At 46.4% G+C, this 25,624-nt stretch overlaps 1 protein-coding gene across 1 annotated transcript; it reads left to right on the plus strand.

Annotated features, from left to right (window-relative positions):
- The first annotated feature begins 22,090 nt into the window (after positions 1–22,090).
- Positions 22,091–24,654, plus strand: ACP5 (acid phosphatase 5, tartrate resistant). Its single transcript, XM_030879822.3, has 5 exons — positions 22,091–22,178; positions 22,400–22,696; positions 22,907–23,034; positions 23,167–23,512; positions 23,905–24,654. Exons 2-5 carry the CDS (start codon positions 22,400–22,402, stop codon positions 24,181–24,183), a joined length of 1,050 nt encoding a protein of 349 aa, XP_030735682.2. The 5' UTR covers positions 22,091–22,178; the 3' UTR covers positions 24,184–24,654.
- Positions 24,655–25,624: the final 970 nt, after the last annotated feature.

Genomic DNA, 25,624 nt, shown 5'->3' on the forward strand with positions numbered 1-25,624 from the left:
AATTACTGGTCAATGAAAACAACAATAATAATATCTAACATTCACTATATGCTTCCTACTTACCAGGCATTAATTTAACTAAGTACTTAGCACGGTCATTAATGCTTCAACAGCCCTGTGAAATATGTACTGCTATTAGGATAGAATAAAAAAGCAGTCTCGAGGAGGCTGAGTAACATGCCAAGTTCAAATAGCTTGTAAATGGCCTTCCTGAAATTTGGGCTTTAAATTCATATCTGTCAGATTTCAAAAGCCTAGCCATTTTCTTACATTTTATTCTGCCTCGTAACAACATAGCACTTTATGCAAGGGCTACGGTCCTATCTCCCCAGCTGCTTCCCCATCCAGCCCTATCTTTAATAAAACAACCACACATTTTTCCATAATAAAACACCGTAAATAAGTAAAATGTATCCTACAAATTCATTAATGTCTCAACATTAGGAAACCCAATAATATACAATTTTATTACTTGTGCTTAAAATCTATTTAAAAGAAACCATGTAACCATTTTTTTTCTTTTCTTGTGTATTAAGAGCTTTTCAGTTCCAGCCATTACAACTTACTTCAAGAATGAAAATGAAAGTCCTGAGATTTCAGAAAATACTAAGCTCTTTTGCATGTTTATGAAACGGCTTCCTGAATATTATGTTGCAATGTAACTTTACTAAGACAACTTTCCCTCTGTGTTTGTTTGTTTGTTTATTGAAGCATAGTTGATTTACAATGCTGTGCTGATTTCTGCTGTACAGCAAAGTGACTCAGTTATACACATATACACATTCTTTTTTTTTTATATTCTTTTCTGTTATGGTTTATCCTCTATGTTTTATAAATAGATCTATGAGTGCCTACGCTTAGATATATTGAAGGAAAACAGAAGTTTCTGAAAATAAAGAAAAATTTTGTTCAGATATTTCAACACACTTTTCTTATATAAAAATTATATGAGGGCTTCCCTAGAGGCGCAGTGCTTGAGAGTCTGCCTGCTGATGCAGGGGACATGGGTTCGTGCCCCGGTCCGGGAGGATCCCACATGCCACGGGGCGGCTGGGCCCGTGAGCCATGGCCGCTGAGGCTGTGCGTCCGGAGCCTGTGTTCTGCAATGGGAGAGGCCACAACAGTGAGAGGCCCGTGTACCGCAAAAATAATTAATTAATTAATTAATTAATTAAAACTACAAGTTCACTTCTGGATATTTATCCAAAAGAATTGAAATCAGGATCTCAAGGAGATAGAGCTCCCATGTTCACTGTGGCACTATTCACAATAACCAAGATGTCAAAACAAACTAAATGCACATCAGCAGGTGAATGGATAAAAACACTGTGGCATATACATAAAATGCAACATTGCTTAGACATAAAAAAGAAAGAAATCCTGCAATATGCAGCAATATGGCTGAACCTTGAGGATGTTAGGCTAAGAGAAATAAGCCTGTCACAGGAGGACAAATACTGCAAGATTCCATTTATATGAGATATTTAAAATAGTCAAACATATAGAAACAAGGAATAGAATCGTGGCTGCTGGGGGCTGGAGGGAAGGGGGGAAGGGGGTTGCTAATCATGGGTATAAAATTTCAGTTATGCAAGATGAATGAGCTCTAGAGATCTGTAGTACAACATTGTGCCTACCGATAAGAAGACTGTATCATAACTTAAAAACCTGTTAAGAGGGTAGATCTTATGGTAAGTGTTTTACCACAATAAAATAAAATCTTAAAAATATTTATAAGATGAGACAATGGTAAATAATGTGAAAGTAATTCTAAAACAACAACAAAAAACAAAAACTGAGGTTTGGGACTTCCCTGGTGGCGCAGTGATTAAGATTCTGCACCCTCAATGCAGGGGGCCTGGTCAGGGAACTAAATCCCACATGCATGCCGCAACTACAAGTTCACACAACGCAGCTAAGGAGCCCACCTGCCGCAACTAAGACCCAGCACAACCAAATCAATAAATAAATATTTTTTTAAAAAACCTGAGGCTGAGAAATGCTGCCCTAAGTAAAGAAAATGCAAAAGTTGACCATCCTTTATCAAGGACATGTCTTTCTCCACACATCAATAGTTAAAGAGAATCAAGTTTATTTTTTTCAAAATTAAAAAAAAAACACAAAAAAAGAACTAATACATTTTAAAAAGCAAATATTAGTCTAAAAGCTACTGTTATTGTAACATTAGTTTGTAACTCTGCATTTTGTTTTTTACATAATTTAAGAGGCTAATGCATTTTTTTATATAAATTTATTTATTTTTGGCTGCATTGGATCTTCGTTGCTGCACGGGCTTTCTGTAGTTGCGGAGAGCAGGGGTTACTCTTCGTTGTGGTGCATGGGATTCTCACTGCAGTGGTTTATTTTGTTGCGGAGCAGGGGCTCTAGGCACGCAGGCTTCAGTAGTTGTGGCGGGCGGGTTCAGTAGTTGTGGCTCCTGGGCTCTAGAGCGCAGGCTCAGTAGTTGTGGCGCACGGGCTTTGTTGCTCCGAGGCATGTGGGATCTGCCCGGACCAGGGCTCAAACCTGTGTCCCCTGCATTGGCAGGCAGATTCTTAACCACTGCACCACCAAGGAAGTCCAAAGAGGTTAATGCATTTTTTAATTATTAATTTATATTTTTGACATACAATGTATAAAGATGTAATTTTGTGACATCTACAACTGAAAGGGGTGGGGAATGAAGCTGTAAAAAAGCAAAGTTTTGTATGTTATTGAAATCAAGCTGGCATAAATTCAGATTAGAGTGTTATAACTTCAGGATGATAAATGTAACCCCCATGGCAACCAAAAAGAAAATAGCTATAAAATATGCACAAAAGGGAATAAGAAAGAAACTTAAACCTTATACTACAAAAAAAAAAAAAAAATCAACTAAACACCAAGAATACAGTAAGGCAGGAAATGAGGGATAAAAAACAATGATAAGGCAATGTGACAGAAGTTAAGTCCCTCCTTATTTAAAGTAAAATGTTTACTTTAAATGTTCATAGATTCAATGCTACAATCAAAAGACAGATTTTGGACTTTGAATTTTGAAAATATTAGGGTTTCCCTATCATTTATTGATTAAAAGTACCAGACATTAAACCATCATGAGCTGGATGCTGAAACCCACGGTTAAAATAAAGGAGTCAAAACATCAGACGGTCATTAATTAAAACACCTTTAATCCACTCGTAAAAGCTGTAGCATTTTCCATCAGATAAAATGGACATGTTTGGAAAATAAGACAAGACGAATGAGTATAACAAATGAGTAAATGAGCCTGTTTCTTTTGAAAATTAAACACACACACACACTCACACACACTAGTATCAGAGGACACTTCGCCATACCAAAAGGATAAAGTACCACACTGTAAGATGCGCTTCTCCTCACTCCTCACATTAACTGCCCCAGGAATAATGTTATGTTTATTTGTTCCCAGAGAGGTATTTAGAGAAAAGACAGTGTATCCAACTATGTCGAGGGGGGATGTTTATTTACGGCTTTTGTATATGTCTACAGATTGCAGCAATTAAATAGTTGACTATTGTGTTGATTTAAATATGTATAAAAGATTTCAGACAAAAATAAGCGTTCACATTACCATGACGGGAAAAAAAGTTAGGAATGATCATTCCTGTGAGAAATTATCAAAAAAATCCAGGGAAGAGGTAAGAAACCTGTAGGTATAGAGCTGGAGGTAAGCTCTGAGAAACCACATTTTGGTGGGGAATTTGGGGACTGCAAAAGGTACATGCACCAAAATTTGTGTGTAGCAGTTCAAACACAAGGTAGAGAACATATGGGTTGGGTTCTTCACAGTGGCTCTATGACAGCATCAGGGGTTTTTGCATTAGGATGTTTCTTTTTTGTCTTTAAGCACACACACACACACACACACATACACACACACACACACAAATTCCTTCACCCCTCAATCACAAAGATATTCTCCTACGTCTGCTACTAAATTTATATTTTTACTTTTCAACATTTCAGCATGAGTTAATTTTAATGTATGGTGTGAGGTAGGGAGTCTCAGTTCATTTTTTTTACCTGTCCATATACAACTGTCCCCAGCACCATGTGGAACAGACTTCCTTTTTTTTTTTTTTTAATATTTATTTATTTATTTATTTTTGGCTGCATCAGGTCTTAGTTGCAGCACATGGGATCTTTCATTGCAGCCTGTAGGCTCTTCATTGCCATTCACAGGCTTCTCTCTAGTTGTGGTACATGGGCTTAGTTGGCATGTGGGATCTTAGTTCCCTGACCAGGGATCAAACCCACGTCCCCTGCATTGGAAGGCGGATTCTCAACCACTGGGCCACCAGGGAAGTCCCTCCCCATGGAGTTTTCTTGGGCCATTTGTTGAAAATCGATTGACCATAAATGTAGGGGATTATTTCTAGACTCTCAATTCTGTCCCATTGATCCATATGTCTAAACTTATGCCAGTACCACACTGTCCTGGTTATTGTAACTCTGTAGTACTTTTTAAAACGTACTACAGTTAACTTGCTCCTGTTCTAGATCTCATTCATCTTCTCTGAAACCCAGTGGCTCTCCTCTTCCCTACTACTCTATCCAATTGGGACCCTGCTCTTCCATCCTACATAACTCCTCCCACTCTGGTCTTCCATCCCCCACACCACAGGACCCTGCTATTCCTCCTTCTGGAGCCCTAGCCTTTGTCTCTTTGGAAACCTACTCTCTGCTTCAACATTCTTCCTCCTCACTCTTATTTCCAGGATCTCCTTTACCCCCAGGATGCTTGGTCTCCTCTTCCTGAACCGATTCCTCTTCTGTGGGCAGAACTCTACCCTAGGTTCATCTCCTTGCAGTGGTCCTTATTTTCACAGAGCCTTCACTGGGATGGGCATGACAAGCACTGGCCCCAGGTGTGAATGGCTCACAAACATCTCTGGGGAGGCCTTTGCCTCAACTCCTACTTCCTTTCTCTTACCTGTCACCTGGTATCCTGGGGCTAACTCAGGGATAGCCATGAGAGTTTAGGAGAGGGGACCTTTTACCAGGGCAAGGAAAGGGGCTAAAAAGATCAGATAGATGCTCTTCTTACAAAAGACAGTACACATACGAGTTTTTACTGAATTGAGCAGGTCATTTGTAACACAAATTTTCAGCAGCACCTGAAAATATGTGATTTACCACCTCCTCGGGGCGTTGTATCCTTCAAGCAGAGTAGGAATCACTTATTAAGCTACTGTCTCTCAGCTTCAATCTCAACCCTACAGATTTTTGTGTGTGTTGCTGGAACTGGGTCTCAGCAAACCATGTTTCTGCCTTGGTGCAGGCTCCCTCTTAAAGGCTACCCATAGAGGGTGACAGAGAGCCTGAAAGGCTGTAGGCGGGAGAAGGGACTTGATTCTTCCAGTTTCTGGTCAAACCAACTTCTTCACCCTGGCAGAGGCACGTCGTCCTAGCATCAGCTTCTAACTCCAGCTGGTAGTTTTCTCATCACTCGCAGAACCAGCCTCCTTGAGGCTCCTCAGAGAAACAAGCACCAGTCAAGATGCACCCCTCTTTCCCTCTCTCAGGACTCTGTGTTCCAACCCCACAAGACCCATCTTCCATGTTTCTAAAATTGAAACTATATATAGATAGACAGATATAAGATACTACTACTATACTATACTTAAGATTGGTAACCATCAAAGACCTACTGTATAGTGCAGGGAACTCTACTCAATATTTTGTGATAGCCTATATGAGAAAAGAATCTGAAAAAGAATGGATATATGTATATGTATAACTGAATAACTTTGCTGTACACCTGAAACTAACACAACATTGTAAATCAACTATACTCCAATAAAACTAAATTTTTTTTTTTTTGGCTGCATTGGGTCTTCATTGCAGTGCATGGGTTTCTCATTGCAGTTGCTTCTCTTGTTGCAGAGCATAGGCTCTAGGCACACGGGCTTCAGTAGTTGCAGCACTCGGGCTCAGTAGTTGTGGTGCACGGGCTTAGTTGCTCCGTGGTATATGGGATCTTCCCAGACCAGGGATCAAGCCCGTGTCCCCTGCATTGGCAGGAAGATTCTTAACCACTGCGCCACCAGGGAAGTCTAAATCCTCCTTATTAATATAACAAAGATGGCTTGTCTCTTCTGACTGGACTGTAGATGCTATAACACCATCCTCAGATGAACAACAAGGTCCTACTATATAGCACAGGGAATTATATTCAATATCCTGTGATAAACCACAATGGAAGAGAATATGAAAAAGAATGTGTGTGTGTATATGTATATATGTGTATATATATATGTATATATATATATATATAGCTGAATCACTTTGCTGTACACCAGAAATTAACACAACATTGTAAATCAATTATATTTGAATAAAATAATTTTTTTTTACAAAGCCCATCCTCCAACTCCCTTAAGTCTAGACATTTTTTGCCAGACTTAGGTGCCAAGGGAGTTTGAATTCAGACAGACCTCACCTCTGCTGGACCAGTCTCTTGATGGGGTCTTTGATCCCTTGTGTTGGCCAGTTCTGTCTCTGAGAGACATCTTCCCTTTCTACTGTGGCCTCTGCCTTTCTTCCCTTTGGGCTGTGACAGTAGCCCATTGCCCAATTTTAGGATCCTGGCCCTTGAACTGTAGGGAGCAAAGCAGACCTTACCCACTAATTGTTGTGTAAGTCTGTTCTAACCTGTTTGGGAGATGCTTGGAGGACAGGTGCAAGGCACTGGTCTCTCTTGAGTCTAACTCAGCTCTCAGGTAGGAAAAGCAGCAGGCACTGCTCGTAAAGCTGCACAGCAGACTAGAGGCCCACAAATATCTGGGGCAAGAGATTATGGAGTTTAGACATACCATAGACTGCCCAAATTCTGGAGGAGACGCTGGAGTGAGATTCTTTGAGATATTGGGACATTCAAAGCAGCTGTGTAGGGAATTCCTTGGCCGTCCAGTAGTTAGGACTCCCGCGCTTCCACGGCAGGGGGCCCGGGTTCGATCCCTGGTCCTGGTCACGGAACTAAGATCCCGCAAGCCGAGTGGCAGCCCAAAGGAAAAGAGAAAAGCAGCTGGGTAGAAAATGATGTCAGGGATGATGGTGGAGAAGGAAGCACCAGGTACCTGATTCTCCATGTAGACAACAATTATACTGCCACAAACTCTCTGAAGTTAACTCTTTTGAAACGATGGAGTCTTATTTGAATTAGTGGCTTCCATGGGAAATCTTGGCTACTCCACTGCAGCAATTTCAGTCAATTTCAGCCTTTAGTGCAAGAGTGACTACCCATCCCCCACCACTCAGCCCATGGCAGACAGCTTTGGAGACAGTGGCACCTATGCCAGGTGTGGCTTGCTAGACCCAGGGTGGGACAAAAAGACCTTGTCCTCCAATTATCTGGGTTCTATGTTCTGATGGCTGATTACTGCTTTTGATCACTGAGGTGCAGACACTGAGGCTGGCTAGCATTGTCTCAACCCCTACCAGCCGAAGTGGCTTCCAGGAGATTTTAAGGAACAGTATCTGTGTTTCTTGTTTCTTTCTTTTTCCCTTTTTCACCTTTTTGATTTAAGGATTACAATACTCACAGGCAACCAGATATATGGCAGAATTTAGAAAGTGACTGCAGATGCCCAAGGAAAAAATTAAGAGGTACAAACTATTATGTATAAAATATACTATAAGGTGGGAGTTTCCTGGTGACCTAGTGGTTAGGATTCCGGGCTTTCACTGCTATGGCCCAGGTTCAATATCTGGTTGGGGAACTGAGATCCTGCAAGCCACGCAGCACAGCCAAAAAATAATAATAAATAAAATAAAATATACTACAAAGACACATTGTACAACAGAGGGGACATAGCCAATATTTTATAATAACTATAAATGGAATATAACCTTTAAAAAATGTGAATCACTATACTGTACACCCGTAACTTACATAATGTTGTACATCAACTATACTTCAATTTTAAAATATTTTTTTTAATTTAAGTGAGCCAATAGAATCCAAAATTTAAAACAGAATATCATTAACAATTGCAACAAAGAAGATTAAATACTTAGGTGTAAATCTAACAAAACATGTACAGGATATGTATCCTGAAAATTACAAAATACTGACGGAATCAAAGATCTAAATAAATGAAGAGACATACCATGTCCATGGATTAGAAGACTCAACATAGTAAACATGACAATTCTCCCCTTGATAGATAAGTTTAAAGTCATTTCTGTCAAAATTCCAGCAAGATTTTGCATAGACATAGACAAACTTCTTCTAAGATTTATATGGAATTGCATAGGTCACAGAATAGCTGAAAACAATTTTGGAAAAAATATAAAATAGAAGGGATCACTCTGCCCAATGTTGAGGCTTACTGTACAGCTACAGAAATCAAGATATGGTGGTACTGGTAAAAGGATAGATACCTAAAACAATGGAGTAGAATAGGGAACCCAGAAATAGACCCACAAAAATATGCCCAACTGATTTTTTTTTAAGACACAGAAACAGTCAATGGAGAAAGGATAGACTTTTCAACATATAATGCTGGAGCAACTGGACATTTATGGGAGAAAGAGGGAAGAAGCACTATCTAAATCTTTCACTTTGTACCAAAATTAACTCAAATTATGGATGAAATGAAAATGTAATGCATAAAACCATAACACTTTTAGGGAAAAAAGGAGAAAATCTAATCTTTGGGACTTAGGACTAGTGAAGCGTTCTTAAACTTGATACCAAAAATAAGATCCATGAAAGGAAAAACCAATAAATTGGACTTCATCAAAAGTATAAAATTGTTTGCTCTGCCAGACACCCTGGCAAGAAGATGAAAAGACAAGCTGCAGACTGGGAGGAAATGTTTGTAAAACACATATTGCAAAGGACTCTTATCTAGAATATATAAAGAACTCTCAAAACTCAACTATTTTTATTTTTTTATAAATTTTATTTATTTATTTTTTGGCTGCATTGGGTCTTCGTTGCTGCTCACGGGCTTTCTCTACTTGCTGCGAGTAGGGGCTACTCTTCTTTGCGGTGCGCCGGCTTCTCATTGCAGTGGTTTCTCCTGTTGCAGAGCATGGGCTCTAGGGGTGCGGGCTTCAGTAGTTGTGACATGCAGGCTCAGTAGTTGTGGTTTGTGGGCTCTAGAGCGCAGGCTCAGTAGTTGTGGCGTACGCGTTTAGTTGCTCCTCAGCACGTGGGATCTTCTTGAACCAGGGCTCGAACCTGTGTCCCCTGCATTGGCAGGCAGATTCTTAACCACTGTGCCACCAGGAAGTCCCTCAAAACTCAACTATTTAAAAATAAAAAAAGAAGAAGAAGAAGACCCCAATTAGAAAATGGGCAAAAGACATGAACAGACATTTTACGTGAAAGGACATAAAGTTGGTAAGTAAGCACATTTAAAAAACAAATGTCAACATGATAAGCCATTATGAAAATGCAAATTCAAACCACAATGAGACATCACTGTGCCCCTTTCAAAGGGCTAAAATAATAAAAGGCAATATCACCAAATGCTGGTGAGGATGCAGAGAAACCAGATCACTCGTGCTTTGGTGGAGGGAATGTAAAATGGTACAGCCCCTCTGGAAAAGAGTATGGTGATTTCTTAAAAAACTAAATATGTGCTTTCCATATAACCCAACAATTACACTCTTAGGCATTTATATTAGAGAAATGAAAACTTAAATTCGCACAAAAACTTGTACATAAATGTTCGTAACAGCTTTATTTGTAATAGCCACAAACTGGAAACAACCCCAATGTTCTTCAAGGGGTGAATGGTTAGACAAACTGGTACAAACCATGAAATACTAGTCAAAATAAAAAGAAACTATTGATACAAGCAACAACTTGGACATATCTCAAGAGATTTGTTTTGGGTGAAAAAAAAAGAAGCCAATGTGAAAGATTACATACTGTATGATTCCAGTTATACAATGCTCTCTTTTTAAACCACTTGAGATAGAATTCACATCCCATACAATTCACCCATGTAGAGTGTACAATTCAATGGCTTTTAGTATATTCACAGAATTGTGCACCATCACTACGATCAGTTTCAGTACATTTTCATTACTCTTACATAAAAACCCTGCACCGTTAGCTGTCAGTCCCTTTTATCCCTGGCACCCCACCCCCTACCCTCAATCCAACAGCCCTAGGCATCGCTAATATACCTTCTGTCTCAATAAATTTGCCTATTCTGGATATCGCACATAAATGGAATCCTACAATACGTGGTCCTTTGTGACTGGCTTCTTTCACTTAGCATAATGTTTTCAAGATTCATCTGTGTTGGGCTTCCCTGGTGGCGCAGTGGTTGAGAGTCCACTTGCCGATGCAGGGGACACGGGTTCGTGCCCCGGTCCGGGACGATCCCACGTGTCGCGGAGCGGCTGGGCCCAGTGAGCCATGGCCGCTGAACCTGCGCGTCCGGAGCCTGTGCTCCACAACGGGAGAGGCCACAGCAGGGAGAGGCCCTCGTACCGCAAAAAAAAAGAAAAAAAGATTCATCTGTGTTGTAGCATGTATCTGTGCTTCATTTCTTTTTATTGCTGAATAATATTTCATTGAATGGATATACTTTATAACAGTCTTGAAATGTCAAAACTGTAGACGTGGAGAATAGATGAGTGGTTTCCAGGGGTTGGCAGGGGGAGGTGACAGGGACTACAAAAGGGTAGCGCCAGGGACCCTTGTGATGGAACTGTTATGTATCCTGGCTGTGGTAGTAGTCACACAAATCTAGTCATGTGACAAACTGCAAAGAGTTAAACACACACACTCGTGTGCATACACACACCAGTGCATGTAAATCTGGTAAAATCTGAATAAGGTCAGTGATTGTATGAATTTCCTGGTTGGGATATTGCACTGGAGTTATGCAAGATGCTACCATTGGGAGGAAATGGGTGAAGGTCGTACTGAATCTCTGTATTATTTCTTAAAACTGCATGGGAATCTACAAGAGTATCGAAATTAAAAGTTTGTCTTTTTTTTTAAGTGCTTCACTAAAGTCTGACCCACACTCAAGGCAAGGGGAATGAGGCCCCACTATCTGAAGGGAGGATGCTATGGACAGAATATTTGCATCCCTCAGAAATTTTTATGTTGAAGCCCTAACCCCCAATATGATGGTACTTAGAGTTGAGGCCATTGGGAGGTAATTAGGGTTAGATGAGGTCATGCGGGTGGGGCCCTCAAGGTAGAATAAAGCCCTTATGGGGGACTTCCCTGGCAGTCCAGTGCTTAAGACTTCATGCTTGCACTGAGGGGGCCACAGGTTCAATCCCTGGTTGGGTAAATAAGATCCCACATGCTGCAAGCCACAGCCAAAAAAAAAAAAAAAAAGAGGAGGTAGCCGTCTGCAACACAGGAAGAGAGCCCTCACCAAAAAGTGAATAGGCTGACACCTTGATCTTAGTGTCAAGATCTTCCATAACTTCCCAGGCTCCAGAATTTTGAGAAATAAATGTCTGTTTCAAGCCTCCCTGTCTGTGGTATTGTTATAGCAGCCTGAGCTAAGACAGAGGAATAGCAAAGAAGTTAAACCTATCACACCAGAGATGTGCCATGGAGCAGACAGAGTTGGAGTTAAGCCTCTGCTTCGGAGTTGGAAAAAACTGAGTTCACAGGCATGCTAGTGACCTTGGACAAGTCCCTTGACTTCTCTGAACCTCAGAATGTCCTTCTGTAAAACGGGGATAATAAGGCTGTTGTGAAAGAGCCTTTTTTTTTTCTTTTGGCTGTGCCGCATGGCTTGTAGGATCTCAGTTCCCCAACCAGGGATTGAACCCAGGCCATGGCAGTGAGAGCCCAGAATCCTAACCACTAGACCACCAGGGAACTCCCTGAAACTGCCTTTATACTGCATGACCCACAGCCTGGCAGCATGTAAAGTGGGTATTTGCTGTTATTATTATTTTTGTTATTATTGTTCATGTGTTGTTCATGCTAACTAGATGGTGGAGCAGGCAGGGCCAGGTCTTCCACGACTTCAGATGCCAGGCTGAATGGCTTGGACTTGACCTCCAGAGCACTAGGGAGCAATGGGAGGTGTGTGAGCAGGGGAGAGCGAGAGAGATTCTTTTGGGACTGGGATGGATGACTAGGAATTGAAGGCAATTAGGACAGACAACTATGGCCCAGGTGATGGCTGTCTGGCCCTGGGTGATGGCCATGGGGATGGGGGAGTGAGAGGAAGAGACACATTCAGGATAAGTACTAGGTGTGGGGCTCACATGGTGACCCCATGACCCAGGTTGAGAGGAGCAGTTAAGCGGGGGGTGGGGGGGGTAAGTTAGATCAGGATTTTAGTTTTGACCTTGCTCTGTACATACCCTTCCCTCTGCCTAGGATGTCTTTTCTTACTGTGCCTTCCTAAAAAACTCCTACTGGTCCTTGGAGACCAAGACCTGCCCAAAGACCCCTCCTCTGAGAATCTGGTTTGCAATTTTCTGAGACGCGGGCTGCTCATCGGATTATCCTGCAAACATCTGAATCCCCGTGTAGCTCACTCATCCCTCCCCCCGGGAGCTTCTGGGGTGGGGGGTGAGGCAGACCTTGGCTGGCTCCATTGCCCGACCCTCCACACCCCACACAAGGGGGCCTTTGCGCACCAAAAAGGAAACACGGTTTGCAGGACGTTGCTGCAGTTCAGGATTTGCCCACGCGGAAGCAGCAGTGGACAGGTCAAGAGTCTGAGGAGGGCGCCCGGCATTCTGCTGGGGGTCCCGGGGAGCTTCCGAGGTCAAGATTCTCAGATTTTGTTTACCGGGTTGGGGGGAAACCAACAGGATCCGGTTTTTCCCACCGGTAGCACCCACCACGTAGCTGTGGTCCACAGCCCAACAGCTGGTGGAAATTATGCAAAACCTGTTGATTAGTCCCACCTCTGCTCAGAATTCTCCGCGGCGCCCTCCTCCCTGGGGATAAAAACCCTCTTCCCTGCAGCCCCCAAAGCACTCGCACGCACCCCTTACCTCCCTGCCTTCGTTTCCTCCCACTTTTCCCCTGGCTCCCTCTGCTCGAACCACACTGGTCTTTGCGTTCCTCAAATCAAACAAACTCACGATGGTGTCTGGATTTGGGGCAGCTTTGGTGCCTAGAAAAATCCATCTTTGTGGTTACTTTGCAAGTATACAGTCAGTTTAAATTATACCTTTAAAAACAGAGTTTCTCTTAAGTCTTCGGTTCCAATTACAGCTATTATGTTACTTATACACCTGGCAAAGTGGACCATCACTTTCAGAGAGGTCATTGGATACATATTTGGGTCCATTTAGAAATGTAGTGGGTTGAAATCTCTTAAATATTGCAGATGGCATTTATAAAAGTGTTATATTTGATTCTTTAATCTTAAATCCCTCCACCAAGCAAATGCTTCTGCAGTCCTTAGCGTTGTTACAAATCTAAAAATTAAACATATAAATAGGAGTTTGAAATATGTTCTTTTAAACATTCCAATACTGCTTCTTAATTCAACCAAATTATCATATGACTTTTCAACTTAAATTTAGCAGCCCAGGGCTTCCCTGGTGGCACAGTGGTTTAGAATCTGCCTGCCAATGCAGGGGACACGGTTCGAGCCCTGGTCCCAGGAGATCCCACATGCCACGGAGCAACTAAGCCCCTACGCCACAACTACTGGGCCTGCGCTCTAGAGCCCGCGAGCCGCATTACTGAGCCCGCGTGCCACAACTACTGAAGCCCGCACGCCTAGAGACAGTGCTCCAAAACAAGAGAAGCCACCGCAATGAGAAGCCCGCATACCTCAAAGAAGAGTAGCCCCCGCTCACGGCCACTAGAGAAAGCCTGCGCGCAGCAACAAAGACCCAACGCAGGCAAAAATTAAAAATAAATAAATTAAGAAAGAAAAAAAAGGTTACCATCCTGAAATCAATTAACCAGCTCTGGAAGGAGACACAAAAATCTGGTAACTTTTGTTCCCTCCAAAGCGGAGGACCAGAATGGGAAGGAGACTTCTCACTGTAAACTATTTAGGATTTTTTTAATTGAAATTACAAGGGGGAGAGGACTTCAACTTTATCTCTACTAGTTTTTTTTTTCTTTCATAAAAAGGAAAATGTATATCTGAAGGAATTACAACATTTGCCTCTTCATGTGATGGTAGAGGGGTGTTTTAGGATTATCTTCTGTGCTTTTCTGGTTTTTCTTTTTTTTCAACTTTGGTAAAATGCAAATAACATAAAATTTACCATCGTCACCATTTTTCAGTGTACAGTTCAGTGGCATTAAATACATTCACATTGTTGTGTAACCATCACCACCATCCATCTCCAGAACTCTTTGCATCTTGCAAAACTGAAACTGTCTTCATTAAGCATTACCCCATTCCCCCTCCCCCAGCCCCTGGCACCCACCATCCTACTTTCTGTCCCTATGAATCTGACCACGCTAGGGACCTTGTAGAAGTCGAATCATACAGACCTTTGCTGACTGCCTTATTTCACTGAGTATAATAATGTCTTCAAGGTTCATCCATTTGGAGCAGGGGTCAGAATCTTGACTATGTTTTTCAAATTCCAGTTAAATTAAAATACAAAAGCACGTTAAAAAAATACAAAAGCACATGCACATGATTAAAACAAATGAGACCTTTTGCAGGGCATGAAGTCTTAGCTTTCTCTCTGGGCATCTCCACGATTCTGAATACTGAATACGCTCCTCTCCCTCTAATCACGCACAGGTGAATGGAGCTCTCATCTGCTGATTTTCTGCAGCAGTGGATCAGGATTTAGCTCACAGCCACCCTTTCCTTCCACCTGCCTTCCACACCAGTGTAGATCCCATGCTTAGGTTCCTCTGATGGCCATCTTTGAAATTTTTCAGCAATATACTTACCTCTTTATTTCTTCTTCCACCAAGAGTAATTCTTTTCACTGTTCCAACTGGGTAATATTATAAGTAAGTGTTTTTAAGGCATTTAAAAAAAATTTTTTTTAATATTTATTCATTTATTTTGGCTGTGTCGGGTCTTAGTTGCGGCACACGGGATCTTCGCTGAGGCATGCAGGATCTTTAGTTGCAGCATGTATACTCTTAGTTGCAGCATGCAGACTTCTTACTTGTGGCACGCATGCGGGATCTAGTTCCCCGACCAGGGATTGAACCCGGGCCCCCTGCATTGGGAGCATGGGAGTCTTACCCACTGGGCCACCAGGGAAGTCCCTCAAGGCACTCCTTACATGCCAGGCACTCCTCAGTATTTCTATACGAATTCACGTGTTCAATACCCACGACAACCACAATCAGATCTCAGACAGGCACCCTTACTCTTCCCATTTTAGAGATGAGAAGCTGAAGCCCAGAAAGGTTAAGACACTCCCTCCAGGTCACAGAGCTTTGCAAGTAGCAGAACCAGAGCTGCCTCCATTTACTTCTATTTTTTGTTTTGAATCTCACGGGGGGTTGAGTAAGTTCTTTCTTTCATGACTATAGCTGAGGTTTATCAGAACTTGCCCAGTGTACACTTAAGGCTTGTACATATCATTGTATGTAAATTTCACATCAGAGAAAAGAACTGTAAACAAATATCGAATTCTAGTTAATGGTATGAGCACTGAAGCCTTGGCAGGGAAGTGTGCAGATGTCCACAACATATTAAAATAGGTAAAGAGTAAGATAGATGAGTGAACGGATGGATAGATACTAAAGCAAATATATGCAAATCTTAATTGCAGTATCTAGGAGCAAGTGTGTGGCTGTTCGCTGGACAATTCTTCCAACTTTGCTGTGTGTTCGAAATATTTCAGAATAAGATACTGGGACCTCTGTCCCGTGATCCCCACAGGGAAACCTGTCTTCTCCCGCCCAGACAAGCAAGGGGCCCCTCAAATTCAATGTACCCACGCTCAGGTTTGTCCACTTCCCCAAAAATGGTTCCTCTCCCTGAGTTTCTTCCTTGGGTCTGGGTTCTCATTCGCCAGACCTGAAAGCTGGAAGTTGCCAGAGATTCCTCCCTCTAACCACTGGGTTCCAAGATTTACCTTAGGGTGACCAACTGTCCTTCTGATTTACCCAAGACTGAGAGGGTTCCCGGGATGTGGGACTTTCTATGCTAAAATGAGGAAAGTCTCCGGCAAACTGGGATGAGTAGGTCCCCCAACTTCTTATTTCTGCCTCTTAAACTTGTTCAGTTTCTCCAAATTGGCACTGCCCTAGTCTATAATAATAATACACATAATAGTAATGATAATAATAACAAGCAGTGGCAGCTAGCTTATAGGGGGTGCTGGCTATGAACAAGGTCCTCTGCTGCATGTTCCATCTGTGACAGGACTTTTGGTGCCAGTACACGACACTCTGTACTGAATAACTGTAACATCACCCGTGTTAAAGATGAAGAAATAGGGCTTCCCTGGTGGCGCAGTGGTTGAGGGCCCGCCTGCCGATGCAGGGGACACGGGTTCGTGCCCCGGTCCAGGAAGATCCCACATGCCGCGGAGCTGCTGGGCCCGTGAGCCATGGCTGCTGAGCCTGCGCGTCCAGAGCCTGTGCTCTGCAACGGGAGAGGCCACAACAGTGAGAGGCCCACGTACTGCAAAAAAAAAAAAAAAAAGATGAAGAAATAGGCACAGAGAGGTAAAGCCCCTAGCCCACAGTCACACAGCTAAATAACAGCAGAGGAGCTGGAATTTGAGCTCAGGCAGATGGCTGCAGAGCCCCCTGACTCAACCACCTTTAAACAGCCATCCTGGAGGGCTGACCCAACTATACCAGCCACTTGGGGGGGGGGGGGCGGTGTCCCCCTCATTGTAGGCTCACCCTCCATCAACAGTCATCTGTACCTCCATCAGAATGGTTATTTAGGTAAATACTGTTTTCCTGATTACAAAATCTTTACTAGCTTTTAATTTTTAAAGATGAATTCAGTAAAGTAGAAATTGATAATTTCCCAGGGCAACCATCCCTGGACGAAACCACTCTTAATTTTTCTCCTGTGGGCGCCAGAATTATTTCTTCTTGGTGAGTAGCAAGCAAGCACTTGTAGTTTTGTATCAAAATATAGTGTGATAGACAGATTGATAGATAAAAATTAAGGGATGGATAGATAGAGATACAGATAGATGGATATAGATAAATGGATAGATATATAGATAGGTAGATAGATAGATAAAAATAAATGGATAGATAGAGATACAGATAAATAGATGGATAGATGTAGTTACATGGATATACAGATAGACAGATATAAATAGATATAGAAATGAGACTTCCCTGCCAGTCCAGTGGTTAAGACTCTGCACTTCCACTGCAGGTGGCGTGGGGTCGATCCCTGGTCTGGAAACTAAGATCCCCACATGCCGTGCAGCCAAAATAATAATAATAATAATAGATATAGAGAGACAGGCGATATAGATCTGTCTGTGACGTGCTTTTTTCCAGACTGACCTTTTAAAAACACAGCTTGGACCCTATCCTGCAAACCTGTCACCCTCCAGATCGAGTCCACACTCCGTAGCTCCGGGCCATTAGCTCCTGATACCTCCCACCTCAGGCTCTCCTCACGACATGTACCAATCTGCTGCACACCTCCCTTCACTGACAGTGCTTGTCAGAAGTCATGCTAACCGCCTGCCCCCCTTCTGACCCCATCGAGTGGACATTTGTTGTCCACCCAGACCTGCTGTCGTGGGAATTCCTTGGGGGGCGGGGGACTTGACAACAGTAGAGACAGGGGACTAGGTGTTGGGTGTGTGTGCTGAGTCAGGGTGTCAGGGTCGTCTGAGGAAGTGGCATTGAAGCCAAGTGCTCAAGGACAAGAAGGTGGGGGAGAGTGGGCCAGTGGAGGGCACAGCAAGTGCAAAGGCCCTGAGGTCAGAACACACTGTCCTTAGTGTGACTTGTGCGCAGTGGCCCCAACACGAAGGAGATGCACACATTGGCATATCTCCAAGAGTCCTGGACAGATTATCAAAAACAACCACAACGTTTGGGACTTCCCTGGCGGTCCAGTGGTTAAGACTCCCTGCTTCCAATGCAGGGGGCACAGGTTCCATCCCTGGTGGGGGCACTAAGATCCCACATGCCACGCAGCTTGGCAAAAAAACAAAGAAAACAAAGTTTAGATCTGAAGCAAGCTGTAGAGGAGTTAGTGGTATCCACTCAAGGGATGAAGCCAGGAGGGCGGGGGGAAGCCGCACATTCAGACTGGAGGGAAGGTTGTGTCGTGCAAGCAAGTCCCTTCATTTCATCCTTCCCCAGATAATTCCTGAGCAGCTGCCTTTGTGGGCCCCAGATTCTAAAAGCCAGAGAAGCAGCAGCAAACACCACTGACTGCAGACAGCTCTTGTTGCCTCAGACCTCATTCGGGTGGGGAGACAGACTGAAAACAAGATAAGCAGAGTTTGGCTCATCAGGCCTTGATAAGGGCTACTGAGAAAACTACAGCAAGTTAAGAGGGAGTCAGGATGGGGGTGGGAGGGATGCTTTTTAGATAAGTTAAAGGAACTTAAATACAGTGGGAGGGAGCCACGGTGGTAGCTGGAGAAGGAACAGCCTTCTAGGAAAATGGAACTGCAAGTACCAAAGCCCTGAAGTCAGCGAGGGCTCCTATTCCGGGAAGGGTGAGAAGGCCAGAGGAGTGGTGAGAGCTGGGGCGGAGAGGGGAGGGGAGGACAGGGAGGAACTCAGCCATGGGATTGACGTTGTTGTTGGGAAGCAAGGCAGGAGTGGAGGGGGAGGGAGGCTCAGAGCCAAATCCTGATCCACCTCCACAGAAAATCAGCAGAAGCGGGCTCCCCTGAGTGAATGGAGGGAAAAGAGTTTACTCGGAACCCCAGAGGGGACCAGAGAGATATAGCCAAGGGTTCACAAGTTTCATTACACACTCCGCAAGAAGTCTGATTTCTTTTCATGTGCATGTGCTTTTGTACTTTTTAATTTAAAAGATATAGAAGATGTTAACATTTGACAAACTTAAAAAATTGTATCAGTAGGGAATTCCCTGGCGGTCTAGTGGTTAAGACTGCACGCTTCCACTGCAGTGGGCATGGGTTTGATCCCTGGTCAGGGAACTAAGATTCCTGTGTGATGCACAGCATGGCCAAAAAAAAAAAAAAAAAAAAAAATGGTGTCAATAGCATACCCTTTTTCAGAAGACACATGTAGGCATAGAAAAATTAATGGAAAAAAATTACTGAATAGTCACTCTCTACACAGACGAGTGTAATCATTTTCCTTGTACTTTTCTTTAAAGACCAGGTAATACGATATGATAATAAATATTATAATTTTGTGTGATCTCAAAAAAATACAGAAAGCATAGAAGATAACCCCTCAAACACCCCCAGACCTGCCACATGAAGAAGCAAATGTTAACATTTGGTCCTAATTGCTTCAGATAATTTTTTTTTTTCCTTTTCTGTGAAAGGAAAACAGTAGGGATAAAGTTGAAGCCCCCTGCCTGACACTCCCTTGTCCCTGAGCCCCAATTCCATTCCTCTTCCTGTCTCCCCAGAAGACAATCCCTGCCCTGGATCTGTGATGAGGTCTTTGCTTCCCATGTTTACATTCAGACCACAGATACGTTAGGAGGAAGTTTGCATTTATTCTGCTGGCAAAATAACAGCGATTTTCAAGCAAAAATCCAAACACTACATAATGTATAAAATGGAAAGAGAATGCCCCACCCCACCCCCAAAGAATGGAAAGTAATTAACAGCTAGAATATAAATTTCACCAGCACATGGGGCCCCAGCAGAGCAGGTATTTCCTATCTGTCTTGTTCCCTGCTGGGTCTGCCAGTACTGGGCATACAGCAGGTGCTCAGTGCATGTCGAATCCATGTTTAAGTTTCTTGGATCATGCCTATTTTCAAAGTAAACTGTTTTATTTTGGAGTAATTATAGATTTACAGGAAAATTGCAAAAAAAAAAAGCAGAGTTCCAACATACACCTCACTGTTGCCTCTATGGCCAGCATCATCTGAAACCACGATATACCTGGAACATGTACGCGATTCTGTTTCTTAGTTGTGTTACTATTCACAAAACTCCAGGCTTTCTTTGGATGTCACCAGTTTTTCCACAAGTGCCCCTTTTCTGGCCCAAGATCCCACATTCACTTTGTCCTCCCGGCTCCTGGGTCTCCTCCAGTCTGTGACAGCCCCTCAAAGGTTGCTTTTTCATGACTGGGCCATTCTTGCAGAGTTCTAGGCAGGTACTCTGTAGAATATCCCTGGATTTGGGTGTATCTGGTATTTTTCTCATCATAAGCCTGTGGTTACAGGTGACAGGAGAAACCCAGGAGGTGAGGGGCCCTTCTCATGACATTATGTCAGGGCCACGTGATATCAATAAGACATCACTATGCTGTTCACCTGGACCATCTGTTAGGGCGGTGTCTGCCAGGTGTCTCCACCAGAAAGTTCCCGTCTTTTGCTTTCCCTTGTTTACTCTTCAGATGAGACTCTTTTGCCTCCCACCCACCTTCAAAAGGAGGCGGGAAGGGTTGCAGCCCCAGCTCCTGGAGGGGTGTTTCAACATAAATTATTTGCGATTCTAAGTAAGATTGGACTCTTCTGCCCTCACACCTAAAGACCAGGAAATTGAGGTTGAAGATGAGACTTCCTCACTAGAGGGTGGCGCAGCCCGGGGCTGAGGCCCCACCCAGCGCTGCGATCGTGGGGGCCGTGGGCGCCCCAAGTGCGCAGGCAGGTGGAGACTCTGCCTGCGTGGGGACAGAGGGAGGAAATCGGGTCCCCGAGCCACCCTGCCCGGCCGAGCTGCAGCCCAATCGGCAGGTCTGCGCCGCCCTCCAGGGAGCGTTACCTCCTGTTACAGAAGTGCGCCCCGCAGGCGTGGTGGCGCGCAGGGGCCCAGCAGCATCCCCGGGCGCGCCGGCCTGGCCAGGAGGCCCAGGCGCCCGCGTTTGCAGCCGGGGATCGCCTGGGCCGCCCCCTGCCCGCCGGCAGGGCGGGCTAACTGCCGCCTCCTTAAAGCCCGGGCAGCCCCGACGGCTAGCACCCCGCACTCCTGCAGCTCGGCTCGCAAGGCCGCGCCTGGCCTTGACCCCTGGCCCAGCCTTTGCCAGGTGAGACCGCCCGGCGGCGGGAGGTCTCCACCCGGAGGAGCTGTCTCCGCCTGCCCTCGTGACCCACTTCCTGTTTGTCGGGGCTGCGGGGCTGTGAATGAGGGGCCCCCATCCACTCTCGCAAGAGGCTGTAGGGAACCAGCGTGAGTGTGCAGGGGGCAGTCAGGGCCGGGAGGAGGGAGGCAGGGAGGGGAGGGGCAGGTCAGAGCGGCCTCAAGTGCAGGGGCCCCGCTGCCCCATAGCCTGCCCCCCTGCCCTCGCGGTCTGAGGGTCGAAAGTCTGTGGTCACACGGCTTGTCACCAGCTGCCTCCTGCCTGGGTTCCTCCTCCTGAATGGGGGGTGGGGCAGAGAGGAAGGTGAGGGCAGGACTTCCTGGAAAAGGGAGCCCCTGCTGTTTGGGGGAGGGGGGTGACCCTGGGACTCGGGCTCAGATGTTGTCAAACACACCTCACACACCGGACCTACAACTCAGCTGAGAAACACAACACAGAGACACACAACTCGGCTCGGCCACATGACAGGGACACACAGCTCCCCGTCGCACACACACAGTTCCACTTGAGGACGCAGGCGCGCGTCACAGGCTTGCCACACAGGCCCTGCCAGCGCAGTGTCCACAGCCACGGGGACATGGGACTCCCAGGCACACAGCAGACATGTGACCGAGGCAGGCACGCTTGGCTACACACAGAAAACAGCTCAGACACACCCAGGCACTGGCAGACAAACACGTCCGCGGAAGACACGGACACACATACGGGAGGTGCAGGGCCGGGGCGCACAGATAGAGCTGCGCACACAGCACACACGAGGCCCACGACACAAACGCGCTCCTGTGGGCAGACGCGGAGCTTGTGGGGCAGGCGCGGCTGCACTCATAGGCCAGACCCCCCCCCCACCCCCCACTCCCGCTCCCGCCTCGAATCCCGTGTCCGGCCGCCGGGGAACTAACTCCAAGGCTCACATGACCCGAGGGGAGGGCTTCTGGAACAGTTGGCGGAGAAACTGCATCATCCCCTCTAATGATCCATTTCCGCCCCCAGGGAATAAAGGCTCAGTGACGGCCAGTTCTGCTCTGGAGCTCACCTGCCTCTCTGAGCCCCCAGCCGACTGACTTGTGCCTCCCCCAGGGTGAGTACTGGGCCCGGCATACCCCTGCTTCCCCGCCCCGCTGGCTGGACCCTGCCCGCCCCCTGACCCTCCCAGCCAGCTCTTGCACTCAAGTCCCGGGAGCTCGGGAGCCAGGCCATCCCTGCAGGGAGCCGTCTCCTCCTTTCTCAGAACAGGGCAAGTGGGGATCTCTGGGGGGCGCATGCTGCCCATGCCCCAGACGTTTGTCTCTCCCCTCCCAGATGGACACGTGGACGGTGCTGCTCGTCCTGCAAGCCTCGCTGGTGCTCCCCCTGGTGCTCCCCTGGGCTGCCGGCATCAGTACCAACACCCGCACCGCCCCCGCCCCTGTCCTGCGCTTTGTTGCCGTGGGTGACTGGGGAGGGGTCCCCAATGCCCCGTTCTACACAGCCCGGGAAATGGCCAATGCCAAGGAGATTGCCAGGACCGTGCAGATCCTGGGCGCAGACTTCATCCTGTCCCTGGGGGACAATTTCTACTTCACTGGCGTGCAGGATGCCAAAGACAAGAGGTTCCAGGTGTGCGCCGCTGGAGTAGGTGTGGAGGCGGGGGGATGCGTGGAGAAGCCACTCGACCTTTTGACTCTGGAGAGGGCAGAGGGAAGATGACACTTGTAGACGCCTAGCACACTCAGCGTCTCCCTTGTACATAGCGCCTGACTCGGTGGGAGCATCCAATGGCTGCTTGAACCTGCGGGGGGGCGGGGCTCCCTTCTCTGTCTGCTGCAGGAGACCTTTGAGGATGTGTTCTCTGCCTCCTCACTCCGCAACGTGCCCTGGTACGTGCTGGCTGGCAACCACGACCATCTGGGGAACGTCTCGGCACAGATAGCCTACTCCAGGATCTCCAAGCGCTGGTGAGCCTGCCCCACCTTCTATCCATCCCTCCGCCAGCCTCGCTCAGGTGGGCAAAGAGATCCATCAGCCAGAGCTGAGCCTGGGGCTTCTCTGCCCAAGACGGGCGCCCACCACCTCCATCCCATCCACAGGAACTTCCCCAGCCCTTACTACCGCCTGCGCTTCAAGATCCCACGGTCCAACGTGTCCGTGGCCATCTTCATGCTGGACACGGTGACACTGTGTGGCAACTCGGACGACTTTGCCAGCCAGCAGCCCGAGAGGCCCCGCAACCTGGCGATGGCCCGCACGCAGCTGGCCTGGATCAAGAAGCAGCTGGCGGCGGCCAAGGAGGACTACGTGCTGGTGGCCGGCCACTACCCCGTGTGGTCCATCGCCGAGCACGGGCCCACCCACTGCCTGGTCAAGCAGCTGCTGCCGCTGTTGACCACGCACAAGGTCACCGCCTACCTGTGTGGCCATGACCACAACCTGCAGGTGAGGGAACTGAGGGTGGGCGAGAGCCTGGTAAGGGGTCCCCAGCCCAGCCACTGTGCCACGTGGCATATTGGGGTCCTCCTGCTGTGTGGGAGCCCCCGGAACGTCACTCTCTCTCAAACTCTATGCTCGCTAACCAGAAAACAGCCCAAAGTTCCCTAAAAGCCATCTCACGGGTTCCAGTTGACTATTGATTGCTCAGAGCAATACACTCTCACACGTGGGAAAACTGAGGCCCAGGACAGGAGGGGGTGGGGTATGTCCCTTGCTCAAGGTGACTCTGTGGTCCATCACAGGCCTGACCCTGGACTCAAGACAGGTAGACACCAAGCCAGTGGTAAACCTCACTGAGGGGCTGGGGACTCCACTGACCCTGCTTCCTCTGTCCGCAGTACCTTCAGGATGAGAACGGCGTGGGCTTCGTGCTGAGCGGGGCCGGGAACTTCATGGACCCCTCGAAGAAGCACCTGCGCAAGGTCCCCAATGGCTACCTGCGCTTCCACTACGGGGCCGAGAACTCACTGGGTGGCTTCGCCTACGTTGAGATCAGCCCCAAAGAGATGAGCATCACTTACATCGAGGCCTCGGGCAAGTCCCTCTTCAAGACCAAGTTGCCAAGGCAAGCCAAGTCTGAGCACCAGCACCGATGGGGGCTCCACGCTGGGGCCTGAGTTAGGGGCGCCTCCCAGCTGGTGGGTGAGTGGGTCCCGCTGGGACCCCCTGCCCATGGGCAGGCTTTCTCAAGGGCCGGTGGTGCTACGGCAGAGCAGGAAGGAGAAGGACAGATGAGAAACTGTGGTGCCACGTGGCCTTTGTGACAAGGATGCCCATATACGTGAAAGAAGCATGGACACGTGTTCCGGCCAGAGTGCCAGGCCCCTTGGCCGGGCTCGCCCAGCCTGAGTTCCGGGCATTGGGGGACAGGGAGGGAAAGCCCTCCCCTGGATCAGGCATCCTTCCGTCACTGCCAAATAGTCAATAAAAAAAAATAGTTGCAGAGGCTGAACGTGTATCGTGAGCATCCCTTTCCTCACCTCACCGGCGAGATGCATCACCTGGGTTTGAAAGGGTCTGGGCTCCCCCACTTGCTGGCCTGCGTCTCCATCTCTAAGCCTCATCCATAACCAACTGGCCTCATACATGGATGCGATTTTAAGTAAAGACCAAACACAAAGAAGGGTCCAACGTGAAGCAAGCCTTCCTCCCCCATGCTCACCTTCCTAGGGACAGCCATCATCATGTTCTTTCCTTCCATAATAAAAACATCCTCCTTTTTTCACACAAAACATCACAATGTATACGCAGTTCTTTTTTCCTTTTTTTTTTTTTTTTTTTCTTGGCGGGATCTTAGTTCCTAGGGATCGAACCCATGCCCCTCACGGTGGAAGCACGGAGTCTCAACCACTGGACTGACAGGGAGGTTCTTTTTTTTCTTCTGGGGTTGTGGCGGGGGGGGGGGGTCTATTTAACCACAAGTGGACTGTTCATATCAGAACATTCATTTTTGTTCATTTCACTGTGGAATCGGTGCTATTCATATGGTTCGAAAATCTAAACTGTAGAAAGGTAAAATATCTCTCACCCCCTTCCCATCTGTCCCTCCACCTTTCCAGAAAGGAAATAGCTTTCTGTAAATGCCTTGGGCTTCCTTGCAGGATTTCAGTGCGCAAATGAAAGCAAACCTGAACGGGTTTTTTCCTCCCCTTTCCCACTGATCTGCACCTTGCTTTTTTGGTTTTGGTTTTGTTTGCTTTTTCAAACTAACTTCATTGTGGTCTAATTGACACCTTTTGAAAGTCTGCAGTTCAGTAAGTTTTGACAAAGGCATACACCCACAAACCCACCACCACAATCAAGATAAAAGCATTTCCTGCACCCCCAAAGGTTCTCTTCTTCAATTTGCTGTTTCTGCCTGTCGTACCTGGAGATCTGCCCATCAGCCCTCTGGGGGAGCTTCTTTCTGCAGCTACAGAGGCCCCACTGTGTGCCAGTCCCCAACTGTCTATCTAAACAGCCATCTACTGAGGGTCGCCTGGATTGCTATCCTCAAACAATGCTGCCATAAATGACCCACACATTCATTTCCTACATATGCAGATATGCTTGTAGGAT

Source organism: Globicephala melas, chromosome 3 (assembly GCF_963455315.2).
Source record: "Globicephala melas chromosome 3, mGloMel1.2, whole genome shotgun sequence".
Taxonomy (NCBI): Eukaryota; Metazoa; Chordata; class Mammalia; order Artiodactyla; family Delphinidae; genus Globicephala; species Globicephala melas.

Bases quoted from the DNA above. Each gene is read 5' to 3' on its own strand.
- ACP5 (XM_030879822.3), top strand. From the start codon at position 22,400: ATGGACACGTGGACGGTGCTGCTCGTCCTGCAAGCCTCGCTGGTGCTC. The intron at 23,035-23,166 runs GTGAGCCTGCCC...TCCCATCCACAG, and splicing joins TCCAGGATCTCCAAGCGCTG to GAACTTCCCCAGCCCTTACT. The intron at 23,513-23,904 runs GTGAGGGAACTG...CTCTGTCCGCAG, and splicing joins GCCATGACCACAACCTGCAG to TACCTTCAGGATGAGAACGG.